This window comes from Letharia lupina (assembly GCF_014066315.1).
Source record: "Letharia lupina isolate WasteWater1 chromosome Unknown contig_29, whole genome shotgun sequence".
Taxonomy (NCBI): domain Eukaryota; kingdom Fungi; phylum Ascomycota; class Lecanoromycetes; order Lecanorales; family Parmeliaceae; genus Letharia; species Letharia lupina.
This window is the reverse complement of record NW_023502998.1, coordinates 67,109-86,655: the sequence shown is the minus strand read 5'-3', so window position 1 is coordinate 86,655 and position 19,547 is coordinate 67,109. Positions and strand designations below refer to the sequence as shown.

The following is a 19,547-nucleotide window of genomic DNA, read 5'->3' as shown; positions in this document are numbered from 1 at the left end:
CTCTGGCAGTGCATATCCACCCCAGGGTAAGCGCTGCCTGCACAAGCATAGCAATCATCATTTAAGGCTTCACAATGCTGGATTGTGGTATCTTTTGGCCGCTTCACTGCTTATGCGCGCTTCAACTTGGTATGGCAGTCTCTCCGATATGTGGTTTGACATCCAAATGAAGACTTTTATTGTAGCTCTCTGATCATTCCCGGTCCGCAAAAAGGATCCTTTTGACCTAGTCAAAGATCTAAGTCGACACACGGACGGATTGAACAGCTTTGTTGAGGTTGCATTATCTCCAAGCGGTGAGCTGTCACACTTAACCTCTGCTTCTCTTTCTAGTATTGATCAGTAATAGTGGTGTCCAAGAAACCTTAGAGTACCGTTTAGTCTTTCCTCATGTTAGATGAGTCTATTCCTCCAGCTACTCTAATGAGTACTCCTCCTTATAGAGTCCGAGCTTTCCCGGCCCACGTGTTCTAAGTCGCAGGTTCGAGAACGGACTTTTAGGTTGCTCCCCACTTCGGGACAGCATTTTAGGCTGCTTACTGTACCCGGCTTACTCACCGAGCATCTCCGAAATCGATGTCTCGCACGATTTTTCAGGGACTTCCCCACAGGAAAGGCACATGCCGTCCCCACATTTCTAACATAATCTCCGAGCGTGATCGCCTCTGTCAGCTTAATAGGTCCTCTTTTGGGCTGTTCCCACACCCTTGAATCCACATTATGTGTGTCTAGGCCCTTGTATCCCTGATGTGTAAGAGCGGTAAGTTGTAGGATTGGTGCTTCCAGATCTGTTCGGCAGGCATCCGCATGCAGAAATGAATCCGGAACTCTGAGATGTGAGACCATCCACTACATCCGGTCTAAGACAGTAATGTCCGAAGCTCGCCAGTTTTTCATTTTCCCTCAACCACTCAGGTCTAGATTCTATGTATAGGTAATGATGAGGAAACCGCAGACTGACATAAAAGCATCATACCCGCTCACTTTACACAGCAACACAGACAACTTTCACTTACATATAATCTCCAAAAAGTATCATCGAACACTTTTCGATCAAACGACCTCTCTTCAACATGAAGTTCACTCTTCTCTCCATCCTGGCTGCCTTCAGCGTCACCACAGCCAATGCTGCGGTCACACTTCCGTGAGTACATTTCAAGTCTTCATTACCTTTTCTCCCCTCAGCCTCGAGACATACTCGAATCGCTGAACGTCTCTCAATCTTTGCTTCTTGCAATCAAGGAACAAGGCTAACTCTCCGTAGTTCCACAGTGACCGTGACTTTGACTGAGCCCACCGCTGCCCCTGTCACCATTACGCCCCCCACTCTTCCCCCTGTGACGGCCACCATCACCATTCCGACAGTAAGCGTCATTACTGTCTCAATATGCACTGCTAGCATCCCAACTGTGACCGAGACTGTGACGTGAGTAGCGCTACATTCTGATCCAAAACCCCTCTACGCTTCCGTGTAGTGTTGCTGACGTGAGGCGATTAGGCTTTAATTGGCGGCGCACCGGACTGCTTGGAGTCTGCGATTGCTCAGTAGTAGCAGTTGGGGCCAGGAGATCACCCAGAGGAGCCTGTGGGGGGAATTATTTATTCTAGTCTATTCAACATCAGACCTCAGAATACTAGCCAATAAAAACGCGATTTTTCACGGCGTACAATACTTTCGACCCGTTTGTCAAAGTACAATCCACGCGCTACAGTGTCATCGTTAATTCGTGTGAGTCTTCCAGATCATACTTCGTAGTAAATGTATTGCGAGTTTTTCCTTTGTCTCCGAAGACACTCCTGTGTTCTCTCTCGTGCCCGGAGCTCCTCGACAAACTGAACCTCCGCCCCTTCTCCTGTCTTTTTTTCCGTCAAGGAATAACTTATACCTGTAGCGCAAGGCAGTAGACGCTCCTCGAAAGCACTTCATAGGGAAAAAATGTATAACTCTAGAGCCCAGTTCTTCAGTCAAGGAAATGATATCAGCAGAACGAGTGCGGCATTTCTATAGTGGGCGTCGATAAAAATGCCATTGCGACCCTGTACTCCCTCACTAAAGTTGAGGCTGACTACATGCATCTGGGCTGCAACAGAGGAATTTAGGCACGTCCACCATTTCAATTTGAAGCTTGCAACGGATGTGCGAAGTCTCAGATAAGCGGAGATCCTCCCAACAATGTTAGAGTACAAATTTGACAGGCTCCGGATACTCAAAAGGAGTTTAGCGACAGTGGTCGACGGAAGAGATGCAGGGGACGCACAGATTATTCTGGCGAATCGGGGTTATTGAGAGGCCCGGAAGGAAAGACCGAGAAGGACGATGCGATTGGCGGAAGACGGAAATGTCCACATCGCCTCCACACCTCTCGAGCCGTCACTCATCTAGGCTACAACCACAATATTGGTGACTCTCACAAGATTAAGATCGTCTTCGAGCACGACTTCAAGGATCTTTTTGGTCGTTGGTTCAGCTCACCGAGCGACGAATACCTGATATCGCCTTGGGATGACTGATAAGGTTCCGGGGACTAGTTGTCGAGATCGTACCAAGTAGAGCTTGCAGATGATCTAAGTGGAAAGATTCGTAATCGGGAAGCTGTAGCGTATTCGTCAGAAAGGTTACAATAGATAGAGGAACAAGGACGGTTTAAGAGCTGTTGTAGGTGAGTCAAAATCACAGCTGGAGTTGGAGTTGACAATGATGTCAGAATTGAAGACAATCGGCACGCATTGCATGTTTCGAACTACCTCAGGATTCAAGCTGGATATTCTGGATCTCGTTGTCTATCTCTCCTTCATCCTGTGACCCATTCTCCCTTGCTGCATTCTCCTGCTTGGCCTCCATATATGCATTGTGCTGCGTTAAGAAGTTCTGCAAGTTCTCATCCTCTCTCTTCATCTCCTTCTCAGGGAAAATGCGACCAGGTTCGGGGCGGACTCCTGGATTGTAAAAAGATCAGCAACTTTCATTTGGGAAGAGATGGGGAAGTATCTAAGTACTACTCAAATCACGGCCAACAAAGTCCCATGCGCTTCCATTGCTCTTGTAATGGTCCAAAGTTTTCTCCATCTCCTCTTTGGCCCCAGCCGCATCTCAAGTCGCTTGAGAGCGGAGCGAAGCACCTCCATGTCATGTTCCCTAATTTTGACCCCACATGCCATCGCGTATGCACCAATATACACTGCGAGTTCTCAGAGAGTGATTCGCCCATCTCGCTCTCGTAGTGCATTAAGATCTTCTGAAAGAATCCGTTGTTGAACTTGTCCACGACATATTGGCGGCTGACTGGAGAGCTAATGTCGAGCTTTAGGTCGCCAGTCATCACGATGAATTGTGCGTAAAGCAAGAGAGAGATCGTATTTGCTGCTCTCGTAAGATTTAAGGATACAGGAAGACATCTTGAGTGATGGTTTGCTGATTGGAAAGACCGCGGAAGAGAGTCAGCAATATCGTTTGGGTGAAGTGGGCCAGAGATCCATACTTGCAGCGTAGGGTAGTGTATCGTTGACGGATGTAGAGTCCAAGTTTAGAGAAACTAGTAATGTTCATGAGGTCTTTGGAGCAGTTGGATTATGGATGCTCTTGGGTTCAGAAACTAGGAAATGGCAGTGAAGGTGTAATGGATATAGATACTAAAAGAGGTAGACTGGCAGAAGGCGCAGATCTGTTTCACACTGTGTTGTCGCCCATCCTATAACTTTCTGCCATTTCAGTTGACGCCTAGAAACTTGAGGGCCAATAGGATGAGCTGTTACTCGGTGGGGGGAAAAAGGAAAGTCCAATCGGAGTAAGGTCTCCGACTCCTCATTTGAGGCGAAGGCTCTTCTTCATTTTATTTGGTAGCTCCTTCTAAAACGCTTCGCCGCAGCAAGTGACGACTGGAAAGCTGGAAGCCAATGAAGTGAGTTGTGATTAGATGAGAAATGTCCAGATTTCGGTCGGAATCGGTTCCTTTACTGCTCACGCGCCCAAAACTTATGGTTAACACTTTGGCAAAGGGCGCTAATTCTGTTTCACTTTGCGGTGTCCCCTCCCATTAGTCCTGATCTTGAGGCCAAAGTTCCTTGCTTTATCGGCGTTTACAGTATCCTTGACCCTCTCTCCCAGGCAGTGCGTTCCAAGAGGGTGGCCCACGCCACCTCTTCTTTCCTTTGAGGAAACCCATCTCAAGCCGCCCTTTTCATCGCTTTTACGACGCTTCCGTTCTTCCGTGCTCCCGTATTTCCGTTCTTGTGTGCGTGTTTAGCGCCCGACAAACACCAAACATCCAATAGTAGGTTGCCATGTATAGTACAGGTTATCTCGCACTGCCTGCTTGTTAAGCGATTGGCTTCGCACCGCTTGAGGAATCTTCTGCATAGCACAAGGATCGACATGTTCTTTTCCGTCCTTTGCTATTAGCCTTACACAACCTACGCTTACCAGGCGTATCTCGTATCAGCAAATCCCCAACGGTCTATTCCGTGGCGTCTTGAGAGATGGATTGCGACAGTGATCTGAACCCTTTTTGCCTCGCTCGCAGTGCTGCCGATATGTGTATCTTCCGTTTCCTTGGTCTTGGTCTTGCTCTTGTTTCTTCGCACTGTCGGAAGCCAAAGCATTCCTCAGCTCGCAACTCTCTAGTCAAGTTAAGAGCGGAACCAAGGAATATTACGAGATTGGTGCAACCAATGCGATACTCAGGGGCAGGTTCTAGACTTTGAATAGCAGTTTTCCGACCATAGAGACCATCCTCGCCCCTTTCCCACATCAACACTTCGATTCCAGTCAAAACTAACCATTCCACCCTATTTCCTGCAAGTCTCTATAGCTGGTGGTTTTTTTTAACCCACTAACTGCAGTTGCCATTCAGGGTTACTGCTCAGTTCGCGGCAGCTGGGCGAGAAGGGGCTTTCTGATCACCTGCCAGACTTTGGAAATGCCTAACGCACAGCGTATCCGGGTCCAATCTTGTCGGAAATCTTGTGCCGACCCAGGTGGTGCAAGCCTGTGGAACGCGTAGCTACATGATGAAGTGGGTTCAAAAAACCAAGAATGGCGAAAAGCAGTCCGACGTTTGAGTATGATTGTTCACACTTACACATCAAAGCAAGACAGTATCCGAATGCGACTGACCTCTTTCATAGACTGTTTGCACATGTTACCTGAAGCTTTCTCTGGATGATGATTTGACATCTCGTGAGTGGAAGGGTTATTCTTCGAACACAGTATCGTGGCAGGGCATTCAGATGTTGAGATATTAAATTTGTCTCCATGGGTTGTGTTAGATAACATCCAGACTGTATTCGCAAAATCACCAAGACAATTCGAGAGTAGCGACTCAAATTTACGCAACCGAAGTCGGACTCTTCTGTAAGGTCTCGCTCCCAGTCGAATGTCCTAGGAGATTTGCCTTATCATCACACAACTGTGCCATGTGAATGTCTTTTGAGGAGAGACCTCGGGGCTTATGTGTCGTCCAGTGATAGAACACGGATTTGTAGCTCTGAGGGGAGGTAGTAAGTCTGTTGAATTTCTAGTAAATTGAGCTGAGATAAGTCTTACATTCCTAAGGTCAGGGTGGTGATTGTACAGTTTGGTACCTACCCCGATGAGAAGTATGAAGTCCTGCACGAGTTTGAGCTAAAAAGCACGACGATGAAGGGAACAACTGACCAAGGCTTTGGCATAAGTGGGGAAGTTGAAGGTCTTTTCAAGACCCTGCTGAGTCTCGTCCAGCGCCCACTTAGATTCAAGAAGGGCAGCGGTCTCTGCCATCAGCCGGTTCCCATCCTCGCCTTCTGAAAATCTAGGCTGCACTATACCTGCCATGCTAGAGAAGTGTACTTGAAAGTTGGGGGGTTGTTTGATGCGACGAGCAATCAAATGCAACGCTTGGAATGTCATGAGTAGCCAATTTCGGTCGAGGTTTTTATGTTGTTTTGTATTCACTATTGAATGTTTTGAGGGTGGCAGAGTAGCAGACACGATATGTTCAGTTTATTACAGGAACATGTTGCAAAGTTGGAGAGGACGAGGGTCAAGGGCGATTGTGACGTACGCCAAGGCTTCTGCATTAGTGATCTACAGAGGTACTTTACTCGAGCATCATGAAATGGCAAGTGGCGAGAAGGTTCCTCTATTCGTCTCATGATACAAGCGGTTGGGAAAATCTTTCGCTTCGCAACGGGTCAAAAGACTATTCACTCTACGCTATGGACAAAGGGCCGGGTCTACCAACCCAAGGCATCAATAACATTTCATGCGCCAATCTTCTCATCACCTCCAAACTTCATGATCCTACTGACCATCACCGGATTTATAATAGTATCTCATTGCCTGATAGACTCGAATGAGGACTGAAGAGATCCCGACGATAGTGCTAGGCAGCCAATTTCGACATCCATACTGTACAAGCAGCCGTTCACCGAGACGTTTCCAAAATGCCGCCGCAATTCAAGCCACCTACCCAGTGTACTTGTGAGACACCGCATTTCCTGAATCAGTAAGTTTAACCCAATCTTGAAGCACCAGCGCCCACCTCCCTGCAAGGGTATGTTTGGTCAATACAGGAATCTCCACATGTAGACGCAGGAAAGCCGGCAAGGTTGCAATACTGATAGCCTATGCTAGCGGCGGCGCTACTAGGGCTTTTTCTCTGTTCCATATAATGTAGAGCTCCGCGACGCTTGGAGGATAGGTAACTATAGCCTCAACTGACTCAGGTCTGTCTGCCACATTTGCAAGAATTCCTCTTCCTACCATGCCAAAATGCTAGATCACAACACAAACATCATAGCCAGCCGGGTATTTTCACTCTTTTGTTCATGACAGCGCTCGTGAATATTTTCTTCAGCTCCGCTCGGACACGCGAGACTCTCAGGGATGGTGGAATTTACCAATAGCTCCTGCAGCTGACCTCAAGAATTGCTCGCCCTGCTTTTGCTTTACTACTTGTTTGTAGTATGAAGAAACGCAAATTGTCATCTGCTCCTTCTACTTCGACAAATACAGCAGCCAGCCAAGATTTGATGACGAGACAGGACGCCATACAGGAACCAGTAGACTCCATACTACCGTATCTGCCATCTGAGAGAGATTATTCATTGCTACTCTTATTGCGCTGTCTTGCGTTCTACTGGGATGATTCGTGATTGGGTGATGGGCGGAGTTAAAGTGTTTAAAAGTCATGAGTGAAGTATCTTGCTCAAGCGTGCTCGGTTACCCCAGGGTCTACGAACTAGGAACGCTAAAGTCACAGCACTCAATGCTGGTTTTGGTTATGCCCAAGAGGCTCGACTCACAAAGATGTGTCTTTTGTACAACGCTGGGTTCCGTACTTTCTGTACCCTAGTATCTGCAAAAAAGCGAACCGATGTAACGAGTAGCTGCTGCAGATGTTCAGCAAGACATGAGATTTTCAATGGCCGCAACTTCAGCAGATTTGTCCTCCATCAAAGTTGAAGACGGTGATATAGGAAGACACATTGACAGACCACACTGAAATCATACCATGGATAAGTTCGTACTGTATCGCATTTTCAGCGGTCAACACGTCTTCGCGTCGCCTGTTGATGTGTTGAAGGCTAGTGGCTTGGCAGGACATATATCTTCCACTACTGCGCGGCATCTTTCTTAGTCAATCAACATCAACATCGGCGTGCCACAAATCGCCCGGAACAACGTCCAGTAGCTAAGTGATTCTCACACTGTGAGCTATCAAGGAAATGGCGTACGTCGCGCAGAACTCCGGAGCAGAAGGAAGCGGTTTCGAGTATCCACCCGTGCCCAACGCGTATCCCGATCCGTACTCGACTTTCGACACCATCAACGCGTACAATCTGCATCACGTGCCGGCTCTAAAAGACCGCGCCGAGCCCGAGCCATCTCACGACCATTCTCATGGATACCAAACGGTGGCATTTTCCAACCGAGCACCGCCGAATCAGGTCTTCTATCCATATCCTGGATCTGAAGTCCCTCCGCTGAGAAGAATTGCTCCAGCCCCTTCGCCCACGTCATCTCTGGAAAATGGAGTTCCTTCATCTTCCGCATCCATGGATCCTGCTGCCTCATCTGCAGCCGGTACAAACATCAGCTTCGTTTCATACTCAACTAAGGACGGCTACAAGAAGAGGTCGCGCGGGACTACGGGAAGCATTGTCTGCGATAAATGTGGTTACAAGTTTACAGTTGCTTCTTCCTTGTCTCGACACAACAAGACTTGCCGTGGCAAGAAACGAGTCAATCATTCAACCTCAACACAACGCAAGACCATCAAGCCCAAGAATGTCAGCATGGCGTCAGTCCACATCATCGATGCCTTGCCAATTACCAAGCCCAGAGGTGCTTCTTCGGAAGAGCGAAGCCAGTTTGTGGAGTCCAAAGCCAACCTCCATGCCATGCAGTTCACCAGTACGGTAGTCGATTATGCGAATTCTCACAATGCAAGCTTGATTCCGGTCCCAAATACAACAGACCCTGATTCCCAGAAGCCATTTTTGATTCAGTCTTATGTTCCGCAAGGCCCGGACACGTCTACGGATCACAAAACTTTCTTCTGCGACATCTGTCCCGGAACATTCGCACGTCGAGACATACTGCAAGTACACAAGGCCAGAATCCATGGCTTGACAGAGATTCCTTATATGCCAGAATCAGGAATTATTGATAGACCTCGGTATCTTACTGGTGTGACCTTCGATACAGCCAATAAACACTCACGTCTAGCACTCAAGACCTTCGAAGGCGGAGGACTATCAAGCAGCCCGTGCCAGCCTTGCACCTTGGATGGCCTAGAATGTATTGTCAACCCATTCTCTTCGTCGAAGTGTTCTTACTGCAATCACCGAGACAATGGCAGACCTTGTGGTGCCGCCGGTGTCAAGTATCTGTAAGTCATCAGAGACAATTATGGCATTTTTGTCTTCCTCCTGATCTCTGTTTAGTCAACCTCGAAGGACTGCCGATTATCAGAACGCATTCGTAGCAAACCAGCCAGACTTTCAGGCGGTATACGAAGAACACTGACAGCAAAGATCACGGATCGGGCAGTGTACAGAATTTCGAATCTATTCATGTTTGACAACTGCTAACCACTGTAGCAGTGCCCCAATGCAAGACAACATTCTCTTGGATCCCAACACTTTCCCAAACGCCACTTCAGACGAATATGCACCAGTGCCATGCTGAATGGAATGGGAATGGGAATGGCATGCGTCATTGATGTGGATTGAATGTTGTGGGGCAGGAAACCGTCTTTAACCACTGCTGAATGAGTCAATGATAAGAATGGATGGACGCTCCATTTTCCCAAGAGAAGTCATGTAATCAATGTGGCGTTCTCGCTGACTACCACGTCAATGTTCTCCTAATGCACTTAAGCTTATCGCTCTTTGCGAGAGCGCCTCATAGCAGAGTCTTCAAACGCTCTTTCCGCAATGCCCGCAAACGCAGACATTGTCGCTATCAAGTAGTAAACTGCTCTTTTTTCCGACGTGGGACTGACGGCTTCTCTGACGCTTTCGAAAAGATTACGTTTGAATCGTCGCGAAGAAAGGTTATGAAAGCCCTCACGCTGTGTTTTCTTAGCGTTTTCCGTAAAATGAAGTATTGAACCATGCGAGGTAATACACTTCCAGGACCTCGACATCGGGGTGACCGCCAGGCAAGTCTATAAAAATGCCATTGACTGCCTCGTTGGTGGGAATCCCGGAACCAAACCTCTAATGTCTATCTAGCAATCGCAACAAATGCTGAACCTGTCCCTTTCCGTAAAGTTCCCAGTCCGACTGGTGAACCATCCGCCTCTACCACGAAGGTGCACTCTCGAAAAGAGCTTTGTTTGTACATATACCTCGGGATCCTCGACAACACGTAGATCACGGCCTGGAGTTCCAAGGGATGTTCGGTTCTTTCAGGAAAACTATACCGCTTGACCTCGAGAAGGGTGCCAGACTGAAAGTCGAGTAGCGAGACTACTTGCGGGATAGCCTCTGCTCGAGGATACCCAGCTACAGCTACTAGGCCGGCGTAAAAGGTTATGAAGACGCCGTACTTAGTGATGCGGGGTCCATCAAGATTAATAAAAATATCGAAGGATGGATCCGTTACTCGGCTGGAGGTGTTGATAGCGATTGGGTTGACGAGCGAAAGATTGCTGTTATCAGAAGACCGTGGTGTTTACAAGGACGATGGCCCCAGCGTGTTGTAGCGTCTGATCCGGCTTGCAGTTGAGATGCTTCCCACGATCCCCGGCAGATGAGACCTTGTTCCACTGATATAGATATATCCAACCACTTCTGAGTGCCAAGCGAGATGAATCTTGACAGATGTAAAACTACGTTCCGCCATATGCTTGACCCCATTATACAGACCCCATATTGCGAAGCGAACCTCCACCTTTCCGCCAGGTCTGGTAGCCTGGGATAGGATAGTAACATCTGTGCAACCAGGCCAAGACCAACTGCTTTGGTGAGTATGGTCCTCGAAGGGGTATTGCGAAAGTCTAGCCAGTGTCTTGAGGCCGTTCATATAGGTGGATTTGTCGGAAGAGGTCTTCGCCTGTGTCCTCCACTAAGCCGGTAAATTGCGGATCGATTTCAGGACTAGACTCCAACGTTGTGAGATTCCGGAGACTGAAGGAGCCATTCTGATTGGGAGAGAAATTGAGATACGGTGTCGCACTGGAAGCTACCAAGGTCAGCCCATAGAATCCTAGAGGAAGAGAATACATCGCAGTGCCGCAAGATGTACTGAACCTTCAAAGAGCTGGGGAAGAGCTGGGGAAGTATTTCAATGTATGTGGGTAGAGATAGCGTTGCACGATGTAATGAACGTCGCAATTCGTATAAGGATGATCTTGATATAGGCGATTTGCGATGTCACTCTAGCCAAGAAGGCGCAACCAAGGTGAAAGCTGGGTTTTCTTAGCGAAAGGTCTGCGTCCGTTCAATTGGCGACGACTGGTTACCCTCTGATGAAGAGTCTCTTGCTGTCTGTAGAACGCGTATACTTAGAGATTGCTACTAACACGTGTCCACTCTGAGATCCGATTTGCGACCCATCAGCCCACAGTCCCCACTGTGGCGAAAAATATGTTCTGTCAAAACATCTGCGCCCGTTTAAATCTTTATTTGATTATCACGGTGATGTAAGGTGTTTGTTGATTTCCACGATGGGCACTACCCCTATACCACATGATGTGGAACGGAGGTGGCACGGAGGTGGAAGAGACCTGAAGGTAAACCCATTTCTGGTGCTCGGAGGCGCCAACCGAGATTGCGCGTCAACATTGGGCAGGCGCATACAGCATAGCACCTTGGAAGTGGGATCATCCTGTATGATAGTCACATTCTGCGATTCCAGAAAACTCCCCGGCAGCACCTCTGAATCATAGGGACATCCACCGCGACCGTCGGCAGCGTGAAGGTATAACCCGCCACCGTCACCTCCTGCCCTTCTCTGAATCCCGCGACAGCGATCGTACACTGCAGCGCCACATCGACGGCCGTAGCGCTAGTGTTTGCCAAATAGCCGAAGTAGAAGGAGTGGAGGTCGAAGGACTTGAGGTTTGAGTCCGGATAGAGGATCGTAAGAGAGGGTGTACCGTTGGTCGCTTGTTGTTCGAAAGCTGTCACGATGGGGTTCAGCTGGGAGTGTGCTGGCACGCCGACCGTGGGAGGTTGATTGTCTACGGCCCAGGGGTTTAAGAAAATGTTGACTTCAATGCCGAGGGGGTTGAGGAGAGTCAGGGCAGGCTTGATGATTCTGTCGTCAAACTGGGCGGAGTATTGAAGAGAGCACTCTAGGAAATCTGATGAATGGGACATATAGCTTACGTCGATATCGTAGGTGATTGCTTTCGAGCTGGCCGATGAGGTTTTGGTCGAGGTGGATGATATTTTGGTGAAGACGGTCGTTGGTATTGTTGTTGTCTTCGGTATGCTAGTGGCGGTTTCGGACGAGCTGATCGAGGCCTTAAACTGAGTGGTGGACATACGAGTAGGGTTTGTGCTTGGAGCACCGGTCGTAAATTCAATCAGGGCCATGCATGACACCAAGAGGACTGTGGGGAATTTCGTTTTGCAGAAGAAAATCTTTGAGCAGGATTGTCGCGCTGTTACTCTTGAAAGTACGTGTTGGATGGGGAGTCCATTTTTTATAGCCATTTAGGTCCAGCAGAACGGAACGATATTAATTAGAAGACAGTATACTACAAATTCATGACGCTGTGGACCTTGGTAGATGACGTTCAATAAGAGGTAAGGCTGCACTAACAAATATGAGAGGTTGAATCTCCACATGTCGGTCCTGACGGTAGTTTCGTAGAAGTGGTGAAACAGCAGCACTTCCTACAGACCTCGATAGTGTCGGACAACATTTCCAGCCCATGATATGGTGAAGAAAGGAGGAGCTAAGCTCCACGTCAAAAACCACTAATTGTTTTGGTGTCAGCTCAAAAATGGTCGAGTCCGGCATCTGCACCAGGCCAGGCCTCCAGGCTAGATGTCTGAACCAATGGTCATCTCGGTCGCGAAACCCTGAGCATCGCCGAGACCAAGGCGCCCGTTGGTTTGAATTTCAGTCTGAAGCCTCAGACTAGTCCAGACTGAAGCTATAGAGTCCGTAGTCTGTCCTGGGCCTTTGAAGTGTAACCTCACAATGCCTCGCGGACCTTGAGACTAGAAAAAGTTCAGACTAATGGTGCGCTATACCGTTTCAAACCACTGGACGCCTGTTACCAGTCCGAATCTGTTGCGGTGATGGCCCAAGAACCAGAAGAAATGGAGATACTCGGCAGAGATCGTTTCTCCGCGGAGTCGAGAAGATGGTACTGATCTAGAAACGCCGACAACAGAGGATGGAATTATGGCTTATATGTGCTCGGAAACGGACCTTGTGATTGACTTATCCAATGCACGACTAGTACGTGCATTTGGTGAGATCGCTGTTAGGTTTTAGGGCAAACTGCATGCTGCATCCCAGATACTCTTAGGCGCTTGTTGCCCATGGCGGAAGGGGGAAGGCGCCGATTCCGATGCTGATTCGTGGTGTGCTGCGCCTCAACGGGTACGTATGTAGTGATCGAGATACCATGAGAAGATAGCTCTAGATTGGATGAGATGGTCTTCTACTGATTTTTCTTCCTTCGTGTTCCAAGACATCAAGTTGCTTGAACAATTGTCGTTAGGATTGTAAGGTTGAATATGGCAAGGGCGCCCCAGAGTTGCAACAACTATTCATAAAACCTCCCGAAGCATCCGAGTATAGAAAGTTGTAGACACATTTGGTACAATGTTGGATTATACAGCTCTACGAGCAAAATCATCTTGCCAAAATCGCCGACACAAATGGTATATGCGGGTTACTCTTGTACTTGCCCTTCAGTGTACTTGCTAAAAAGAATTGCGAACCTCCCTTTCATGAGCACGAATCGAGGACTCACAATGAAGGGAATTTGACTTATCACATGAAATATATAACTATCGAAGTGCGACTGGCAGCTAGGTATTGGATATTCTGCGTAGTTCGTACTAGTGCAATTGCCAAGGCAGTCGCGGAAATTGTCGCCACAGCTTGACTGGGGGCTAGTGAGGGAGAGGCACAGCACACTTATGGCAGGATAGCCGAGATTGCCATGCTGGAAGAGCCCCTCTCGTCGCAAGAAGAGCAGTCGCGGAAATTGGTGTTTCCGTTGCCGAGGTTTCGGCACTCAGCAGAACATGTAACCTCGAGGTCGCTCCTACGGCGTGCAAAGACGAGCGCTTCCTACGCTGCACGCACAACTCTGACTGCAAGGGCAAAGGCCGGGTAACAATACCCTGGCAGCCTACAAAAACGCTGCCACAAACGCCAGCACAGTCTCTCCTCCCGCCATCGCAGGCGGTGTGTTCATCGATACGACCAACAATTCTATTTCAACCTCGTCAACGTCATCTACCATCAGTCCCACATCTTCAACAATGGCGTAGGCGGGATAGTGCTAGCAATGATGTGATTGATAGTAGCAGCGAGAGCTCAATAATGTACAATAGAGTGAGTGTGAGTAAATGTGAGTTGTAAGATACCTGGCGTCGTTACCCAACGCCTCCCTGCTGGCGGATTTAATTGCAACATTCAATGTCAACCCCGATTTTCCTCTCTCGTCATGTTCAGACCAAGGCCCGTGATTAATATCGTTCATTACTAGCCAGAATTTCGAAATTCGAAGCGGAACGGTCTACTGTTGTTCCACATCTGCAGAACATGACATCTACGAGAAAGGAAAGGTCCCGAGCAAAGATCGCCTCACGAGAAATAAGCCGGGCAAAACATTCACGTTGGTAATCAACCAGAGAAATAATTCTCTCTTCAGCATTTGGAAAGTTGTGACTGATAATAGCAGAGAAGAACCTAGTCTTCGTTAGCCTAGGCAGCGGCACCTTTAAGTGTCTCTGTCGCTGGGTCGCCCTAACGAGAAAATGTCTTTAACCTCTCAATGCTGCAAAATTAGAGGACTAATGATGAACATATGCTGCACCTTTATCTACAATTAAGACCGCTCGCATGATCTGGCATGAATAACAGAAGTAAACCCCCCTAAACTTAGGAGCCTAGCCGACAGTCCTTACTCGTATCAAACTCAACCCGCTCAATAACACCCACAGCATCGGATAACGCCACATTTGGCGGCCCCTCAGACCCACGTGCCATGACCCTCGAACTTCCACCAACCCTCACCACCTCACTATTGTTCAAACGCTTCGTGCACACTCCCCCTCTCACCAGCAAATCCCCCCGCCTTCCTCTGCTCTACCTCGATCGTATCAAACTGATGCAACACATCACGCCACTTAGGCTCGACGACGCCGATTCCACCGGGAACGTTCAAATCGTAAGCCGCCACGACGGTGTTCTGCGCGAGGTCTTCATATATGTTACTCTGCGAATAAGGATCCGGCACGTGGGAGTCCTTTGCGTATTGCGCGTGCCAATGTCTGGAGGTAGAGAGGGGATTGTCAGGGTAAGCGCCGAGAAGGTCGAGGGAGTGGCCGGTTTCGTGGATGAAGAGGGTCAGGTCGCGGTTGATGCTTTCGAACATTGCAATGTTGCCGGCCCAGTTGTAGGCGCTAGTAAAGTTGGTAGCTGCGAGATGAGTTAGCTTAGCCAGATACAAAGAGAGGTTGGGGGGGAAAGGTTTACGATCAGGTAGGTTGACTATGTGGCGGACCCACTGACGCGCTCGCACTGGAACGCGGCCGAAGAGGTCGATCATATTTTCGAGAGGATCGGGGCTGTCTATGTGCCGGCACAGAAGCCAAGGATCGTTGGGACACTGTCACCATTAATAACCTGATTGCTGATCTCGGAGAACGCGACGTTGACACTGGTACCTACATCTTCGTATTGAACGCTGAAAGTCTCCACGTGAGCCACAGACAGGTTGGCGTTCACCGTCATGGTCTTGCAGTCGGAAGGGATCCAGCCAGGGGTCCACTTTTTGTATGAGCTCTTCACTGGGCCCAAATACTCCAGAAGTCCCTTCTGAAGATAGTCCAAACCGGTCTCAAGCGGAGGTTTGTCAAGACGTTGCGTCAGCGCCAGCGGAACCAGAGAGCCCGCCAACCCGATGAATGTGGCACGCATATCCTCTTTTGGAGAAGGAACGGATCCCGACTGACGGCGGAGGTTTGTAGTAGAGAGAGAGCGGACCAAGTTGAGTGGCTAGAGGAACACAATGGATCATGTGCGAGACGAGGGAGAAAAGAAATGCTGAATCCAAGTAAAGCAGCATGGATGGAGAGCTTTATACGGGAACAGCGCAAGTGCGCTTTCCTTTCACACCGTGTAGCAGGATTAGGCACCGCTAACGGCGAAGGGTGCTCAAACGTGGCCTCGAACAAGCCTGCCAGTCATTCCCAATAACACTCCATCGTTCTATACACTTTGAGTATCACAGCTGGAGATTGCAGTCCGACACATACTGAAACCATCGACGGGCAGTACAAGAGGCACTGAAAAGCGCAGCTTGATCAAAGCTTGCCTATCATTGCAATTGACACTCAATGGTCGGACACACTCCGAGTATAACAGCCGAGGCTACAGTCCAACACGTACTGATACCATCAATGCGCAGTCTCCGTCGCAAGTTCAGCAATTCGGAGGTGGCTGGGTTGTCGAGGCAACTTCGAAACTGAGAAGTCTGCGTACCTGCAGTGGAAACCAGTGGCTGTGGTACCGTGTGGTCACGGAGACAGTTTTAAGTTATCTTAAAATAATATTACTCCAGCCAGTTGACATTGGACAATTTCTTCAGCCTGTCTCGCCCTACCATCAACTTGTCTCTTTTGCTCTGCTTTGCGCAAGGAAGCTGCACTCCCGAGCGTCGGCCCGTGAGAAGACCATGGGCAAATGGTGATCTGATTGTAGTCGGAGTCCAATAAGAATGTCTAGGCCACCATCTCAATAGCCGAATTTCCTTGCCAGCTCAAGCCAGTGAGACATACTAGGCATCAAACATGTGTGGGATGACTTTGGTATAAATAGCTGAAATGAGGAGGCGCCGGCGGCCGCAGGTGGCGAAAGTAAACGATTCGGCATCAACCGCGCGTTTCTTTTCTGGTGACACTTCAAAACCAAACAGGTTTTAAGCTGTATGAAGCAACATGAAACTCGCCCAGTCAAATGCTGTTCTTAAATACGTTTAGCGCAGGATGCGAAGACTGCTGACATTGGTAAAGGCACAGGATACAGGAGGAAAACCGCAAAGGACCACAAGCGCTATGCGATGTCTCAGTAGATTCAACTATGAGCTTAAGCCTTGCCTCCACAACTTTGAGCGACAAAGTTGCAATCATCGTAGACTAGATGCCCGACAGCTTCTTCCCGATCACAAGAGCGTCTTTCTGAGGTCCCTCAGAGTACTCCTGACTGCACCACCAGCTCCTTTTGTTCCATTTGCGCGTCCGCGCTCTAAATTTGGTGGAACTTGCACATCATCCCACCAATGCGGAAACTCACCTTTGCCTCCCTGACCACTCTCCTGATCCTCGTTCGCCTTCCAGACATAAAAGAACCTGTTGGCGAGGACCCCCCAGAATGGCGAGCCATGAGGCAGCCTACCGGCAGCGGCATCTATCCAATCTAAGAGCACTCTTGAGATCACCTTACTCTGGGCGCCCGGTTCGTAGTCAGTGAGCCGTTCGTTTGAATACACCATGGCCGTAATGAAGGTCGTTCTCGTTGCTATCTCGGTCAGTGTGAGATTACGAGAGAGCGGCGCCGGAAAAATTACGTATGTCTAGACTTTCTGGGAACCCAGTGCCCGGCTGCACTATCCAGTCGAGGGTCTGCCGAATAGACCTGGTCCCAACACCTCCCCATGGTGTCTGTTGTGATTCTTCTCTGGCTCCAACACACTCCTCGATAATCCGTCCCACCATATCGCGAATAGTATTGCCGGAAATGTAGACCGCAAAGTTAACCTCTTCCGTGGGTTTTCCCGATGCAGACACTTTGATGCTACACTTTTCTACGAGAATGATCTCTATCAGTATCTGGGTCTTCAAGTCAATTACAACGGACCTTAACTAACCATCGCCTCTTTTAATTGGAAGTTGCGATTGGAATTTCCCTGCGGGACTCGACTCGGGATTGGTAAACCATGGGGACTGGTTGCTGCCACGAGGTAAGAGATCCCAAGTACTTCGACATTTATCTCCGTCGAGCGGGCGCTCTTCCGAGAGGAAACTGGAGCAGCGGACAACATCAGGCGCAATTGGAGCTGGGAAAACGGAAAGACCTCCATGATACGCTGACGCGTTGGTTGCAAGTGAGAAGTTTGATGGTAGTAAGAGCGACATGTTGTAGTAGTTTGATGAACCGATCGGAGCTATGACCATCGTCATGTGCAAACTTGGTCTACTAAATGGAAGAGCTGAAGACATGCGCTCAACAGGAGGGTGTCGGCAAGCGGCTTGAAGCGGGCACCTAGTCGTTTGTCGCTTGTTTCTGAAACCTTCATTAGCGGCGCGATCTGACTCAATACATGCCAAGGACTTGGTCCTGTCATCTTGGAGCGTTATTGCCCACTTGACTCCTTGAGTTTCTGTGTCCAGATGTAAGTAATTGCACTGCCTCAAGTAAACAGCTTATCGGTCAGGCTAAGCGTCTCCTTTGCAACATTTGAACAAGGTACAGGCCCATACAAGTGTAGGTATTCACACACTGGATGATATACAGTGTTCATACGTTGAAACATAGGTTTGGATCTAGGTCGAGTTGTGCGACCTCAGGGCATGGATTTGGGGTCCTACGAAAAAAAAAATTAACTCGCATCGTATCGTTCTTCGTTCGCCATGAGGGATGCACAAAAGACATACCTTAATCGACAAGTGGCCACCGTTTGAACGTGAATAATTTATCTCGCTAGGCTGGCAGGTGGTGCTGCTGGTTACCGATAATAGCACCAGTGTCTTGATAACAGCAAAATGTCTTTCCTTTTTTACTCTTAGCCCCTTGTTTCTTGCAAACCTATTTCATCCGAAGTCCTCCCTTGCTTTTATCCACTCGACGTATATCTTTGCAAGTAGTGTTCGTCGAAACGAAGAAACCAGCCCGACAGAGAATGTCTGCCATGAACGGCGAATCTGGCCCTAGTCAGCCCAGAAGAAAGACTGGAACCCCAACTTGATTCTAGTGTTCAAGTGACTTGTCATGATTCGCCGCAAAACCTAAGATTACAGACTGACGAGGACTCACTAGGGTACTATTGACGATGATGCTCGTCACACATGATACATCGGATCACTGTGTCACACTGCGGTTGCCAAGATGCTGCAAAACATGTAGGAGCTCGATTACCAAGCAGATGGCCAGAATGGAACAGCACCGGATCTTTCCACTCATGCCATAGTCTGGGATGTAGCGCAAGATCTTTACATCAAGGGCTTGAAAATTGAAGCCGCAGACGAATTCATATTGGGTCTCTCAAAATTCAATATATACTATAGGTAAACTTGCTTCACCTTGGCGCACTTCAAAAAACTCGTGACGAATTAGGGGAAATCCTGGGGCGTGACATCCGATTCCATCAGCTTCCTCCGCAACCAAGTGTTGACGTAGATCCAGCAGAACATGCAGGAGGGGCTGAAGGAGAGGGTTCTCAAGAAATCCCCCCAAATTCCGGACTTTTACGCGCTGTTGAAGACCGAGCGAAGTAGATAGAGCACCTCGACACGGAGAGTGGAGCCTAATCATTGTTGAGATTTGCTGCAGCACCTGTGTTGTAGCTACCCCGCAGGTGGCAAATAGGGGGTATAAGTAGCCTTCCCTCAGCACTCTCATAGCTACTTAATCAATCAATCCTTCATACCATTTCCAACAATCGTTGGGGAAGGACAGTGAAGCTTTAGTCAGCAACAGGGACCAAGTAGATGGGTTCATATTTGAGAAAACCATGGAGCACTTATAGGTTGACTGAGGATGGAAATATGTTGGCTCATCAAACCAAAAGTACAGGGCAACGTGGAGACTACTGAAGCATGTGAGCTTTCCAGTAATGCTAAGTGAAACAACAACCCATCATTTC

At 48.6% G+C, this 19,547-nt stretch overlaps 7 protein-coding genes across 7 annotated transcripts; 2 read left to right on the top strand and 5 right to left on the bottom strand.

Annotated features, from left to right (window-relative positions):
* Nucleotides 1-1,073: 1,073 nt before the first annotated feature.
* On the top strand, nt 1,074-1,505 carry HO133_006935 (uncharacterized protein; the record flags this gene model as incomplete). Its single annotated transcript, XM_037297831.1, has 3 exons — nt 1,074-1,144; nt 1,265-1,426; nt 1,499-1,505. The coding sequence occupies 3 exons, from the start codon at nt 1,074-1,076 to the stop codon at nt 1,503-1,505; spliced, it is 240 nt and encodes a 79-aa protein (XP_037146854.1).
* A 1,241-nt stretch (nt 1,506-2,746) lies between these two features.
* HO133_006934 (uncharacterized protein) lies at nt 2,747-3,320 on the bottom strand (the record flags this gene model as incomplete). Its single annotated transcript, XM_037297830.1, has 2 exons — nt 2,747-2,934; nt 3,179-3,320. The coding sequence occupies 2 exons, from the start codon at nt 3,318-3,320 to the stop codon at nt 2,747-2,749; spliced, it is 330 nt and encodes a 109-aa protein (XP_037146853.1).
* A 2,004-nt stretch (nt 3,321-5,324) lies between these two features.
* HO133_006933 (uncharacterized protein) lies at nt 5,325-5,809 on the bottom strand (the record flags this gene model as incomplete). The annotated part of the gene is made up of 3 exons (XM_037297829.1): nt 5,325-5,483; nt 5,543-5,605; nt 5,654-5,809. The coding sequence occupies 3 exons, from the start codon at nt 5,807-5,809 to the stop codon at nt 5,325-5,327; spliced, it is 378 nt and encodes a 125-aa protein (XP_037146852.1).
* A 1,895-nt stretch (nt 5,810-7,704) lies between these two features.
* HO133_006932 (uncharacterized protein) lies at nt 7,705-9,007 on the top strand (the record flags this gene model as incomplete). The annotated part of the gene is made up of 2 exons (XM_037297828.1): nt 7,705-8,870; nt 8,938-9,007. The coding sequence occupies 2 exons, from the start codon at nt 7,705-7,707 to the stop codon at nt 9,005-9,007; spliced, it is 1,236 nt and encodes a 411-aa protein (XP_037146851.1).
* A 1,477-nt stretch (nt 9,008-10,484) lies between these two features.
* On the bottom strand, nt 10,485-11,976 carry HO133_006931 (uncharacterized protein; the record flags this gene model as incomplete). Its single annotated transcript, XM_037297827.1, has 2 exons — nt 10,485-10,662; nt 11,363-11,976. 2 exons carry the CDS (start codon nt 11,974-11,976, stop codon nt 10,485-10,487), a joined length of 792 nt encoding a protein of 263 aa, XP_037146850.1.
* Nucleotides 11,977-14,705: 2,729 nt separating this feature from the next.
* On the bottom strand, nt 14,706-15,604 carry HO133_006930 (uncharacterized protein; the record flags this gene model as incomplete). Its single annotated transcript, XM_037297826.1, is given in 3 exon segments — nt 14,706-15,103; nt 15,161-15,293; nt 15,311-15,604. 3 exon segments carry the CDS (start codon nt 15,602-15,604, stop codon nt 14,706-14,708), a joined length of 825 nt encoding a protein of 274 aa, XP_037146849.1.
* A 1,243-nt stretch (nt 15,605-16,847) lies between these two features.
* HO133_006929 (uncharacterized protein) lies at nt 16,848-17,820 on the bottom strand (the record flags this gene model as incomplete). Its single annotated transcript, XM_037297825.1, has 3 exons — nt 16,848-17,203; nt 17,253-17,489; nt 17,553-17,820. The coding sequence occupies 3 exons, from the start codon at nt 17,818-17,820 to the stop codon at nt 16,848-16,850; spliced, it is 861 nt and encodes a 286-aa protein (XP_037146848.1).
* Between the last annotated feature and the right edge of the window lie 1,727 nt (nt 17,821-19,547).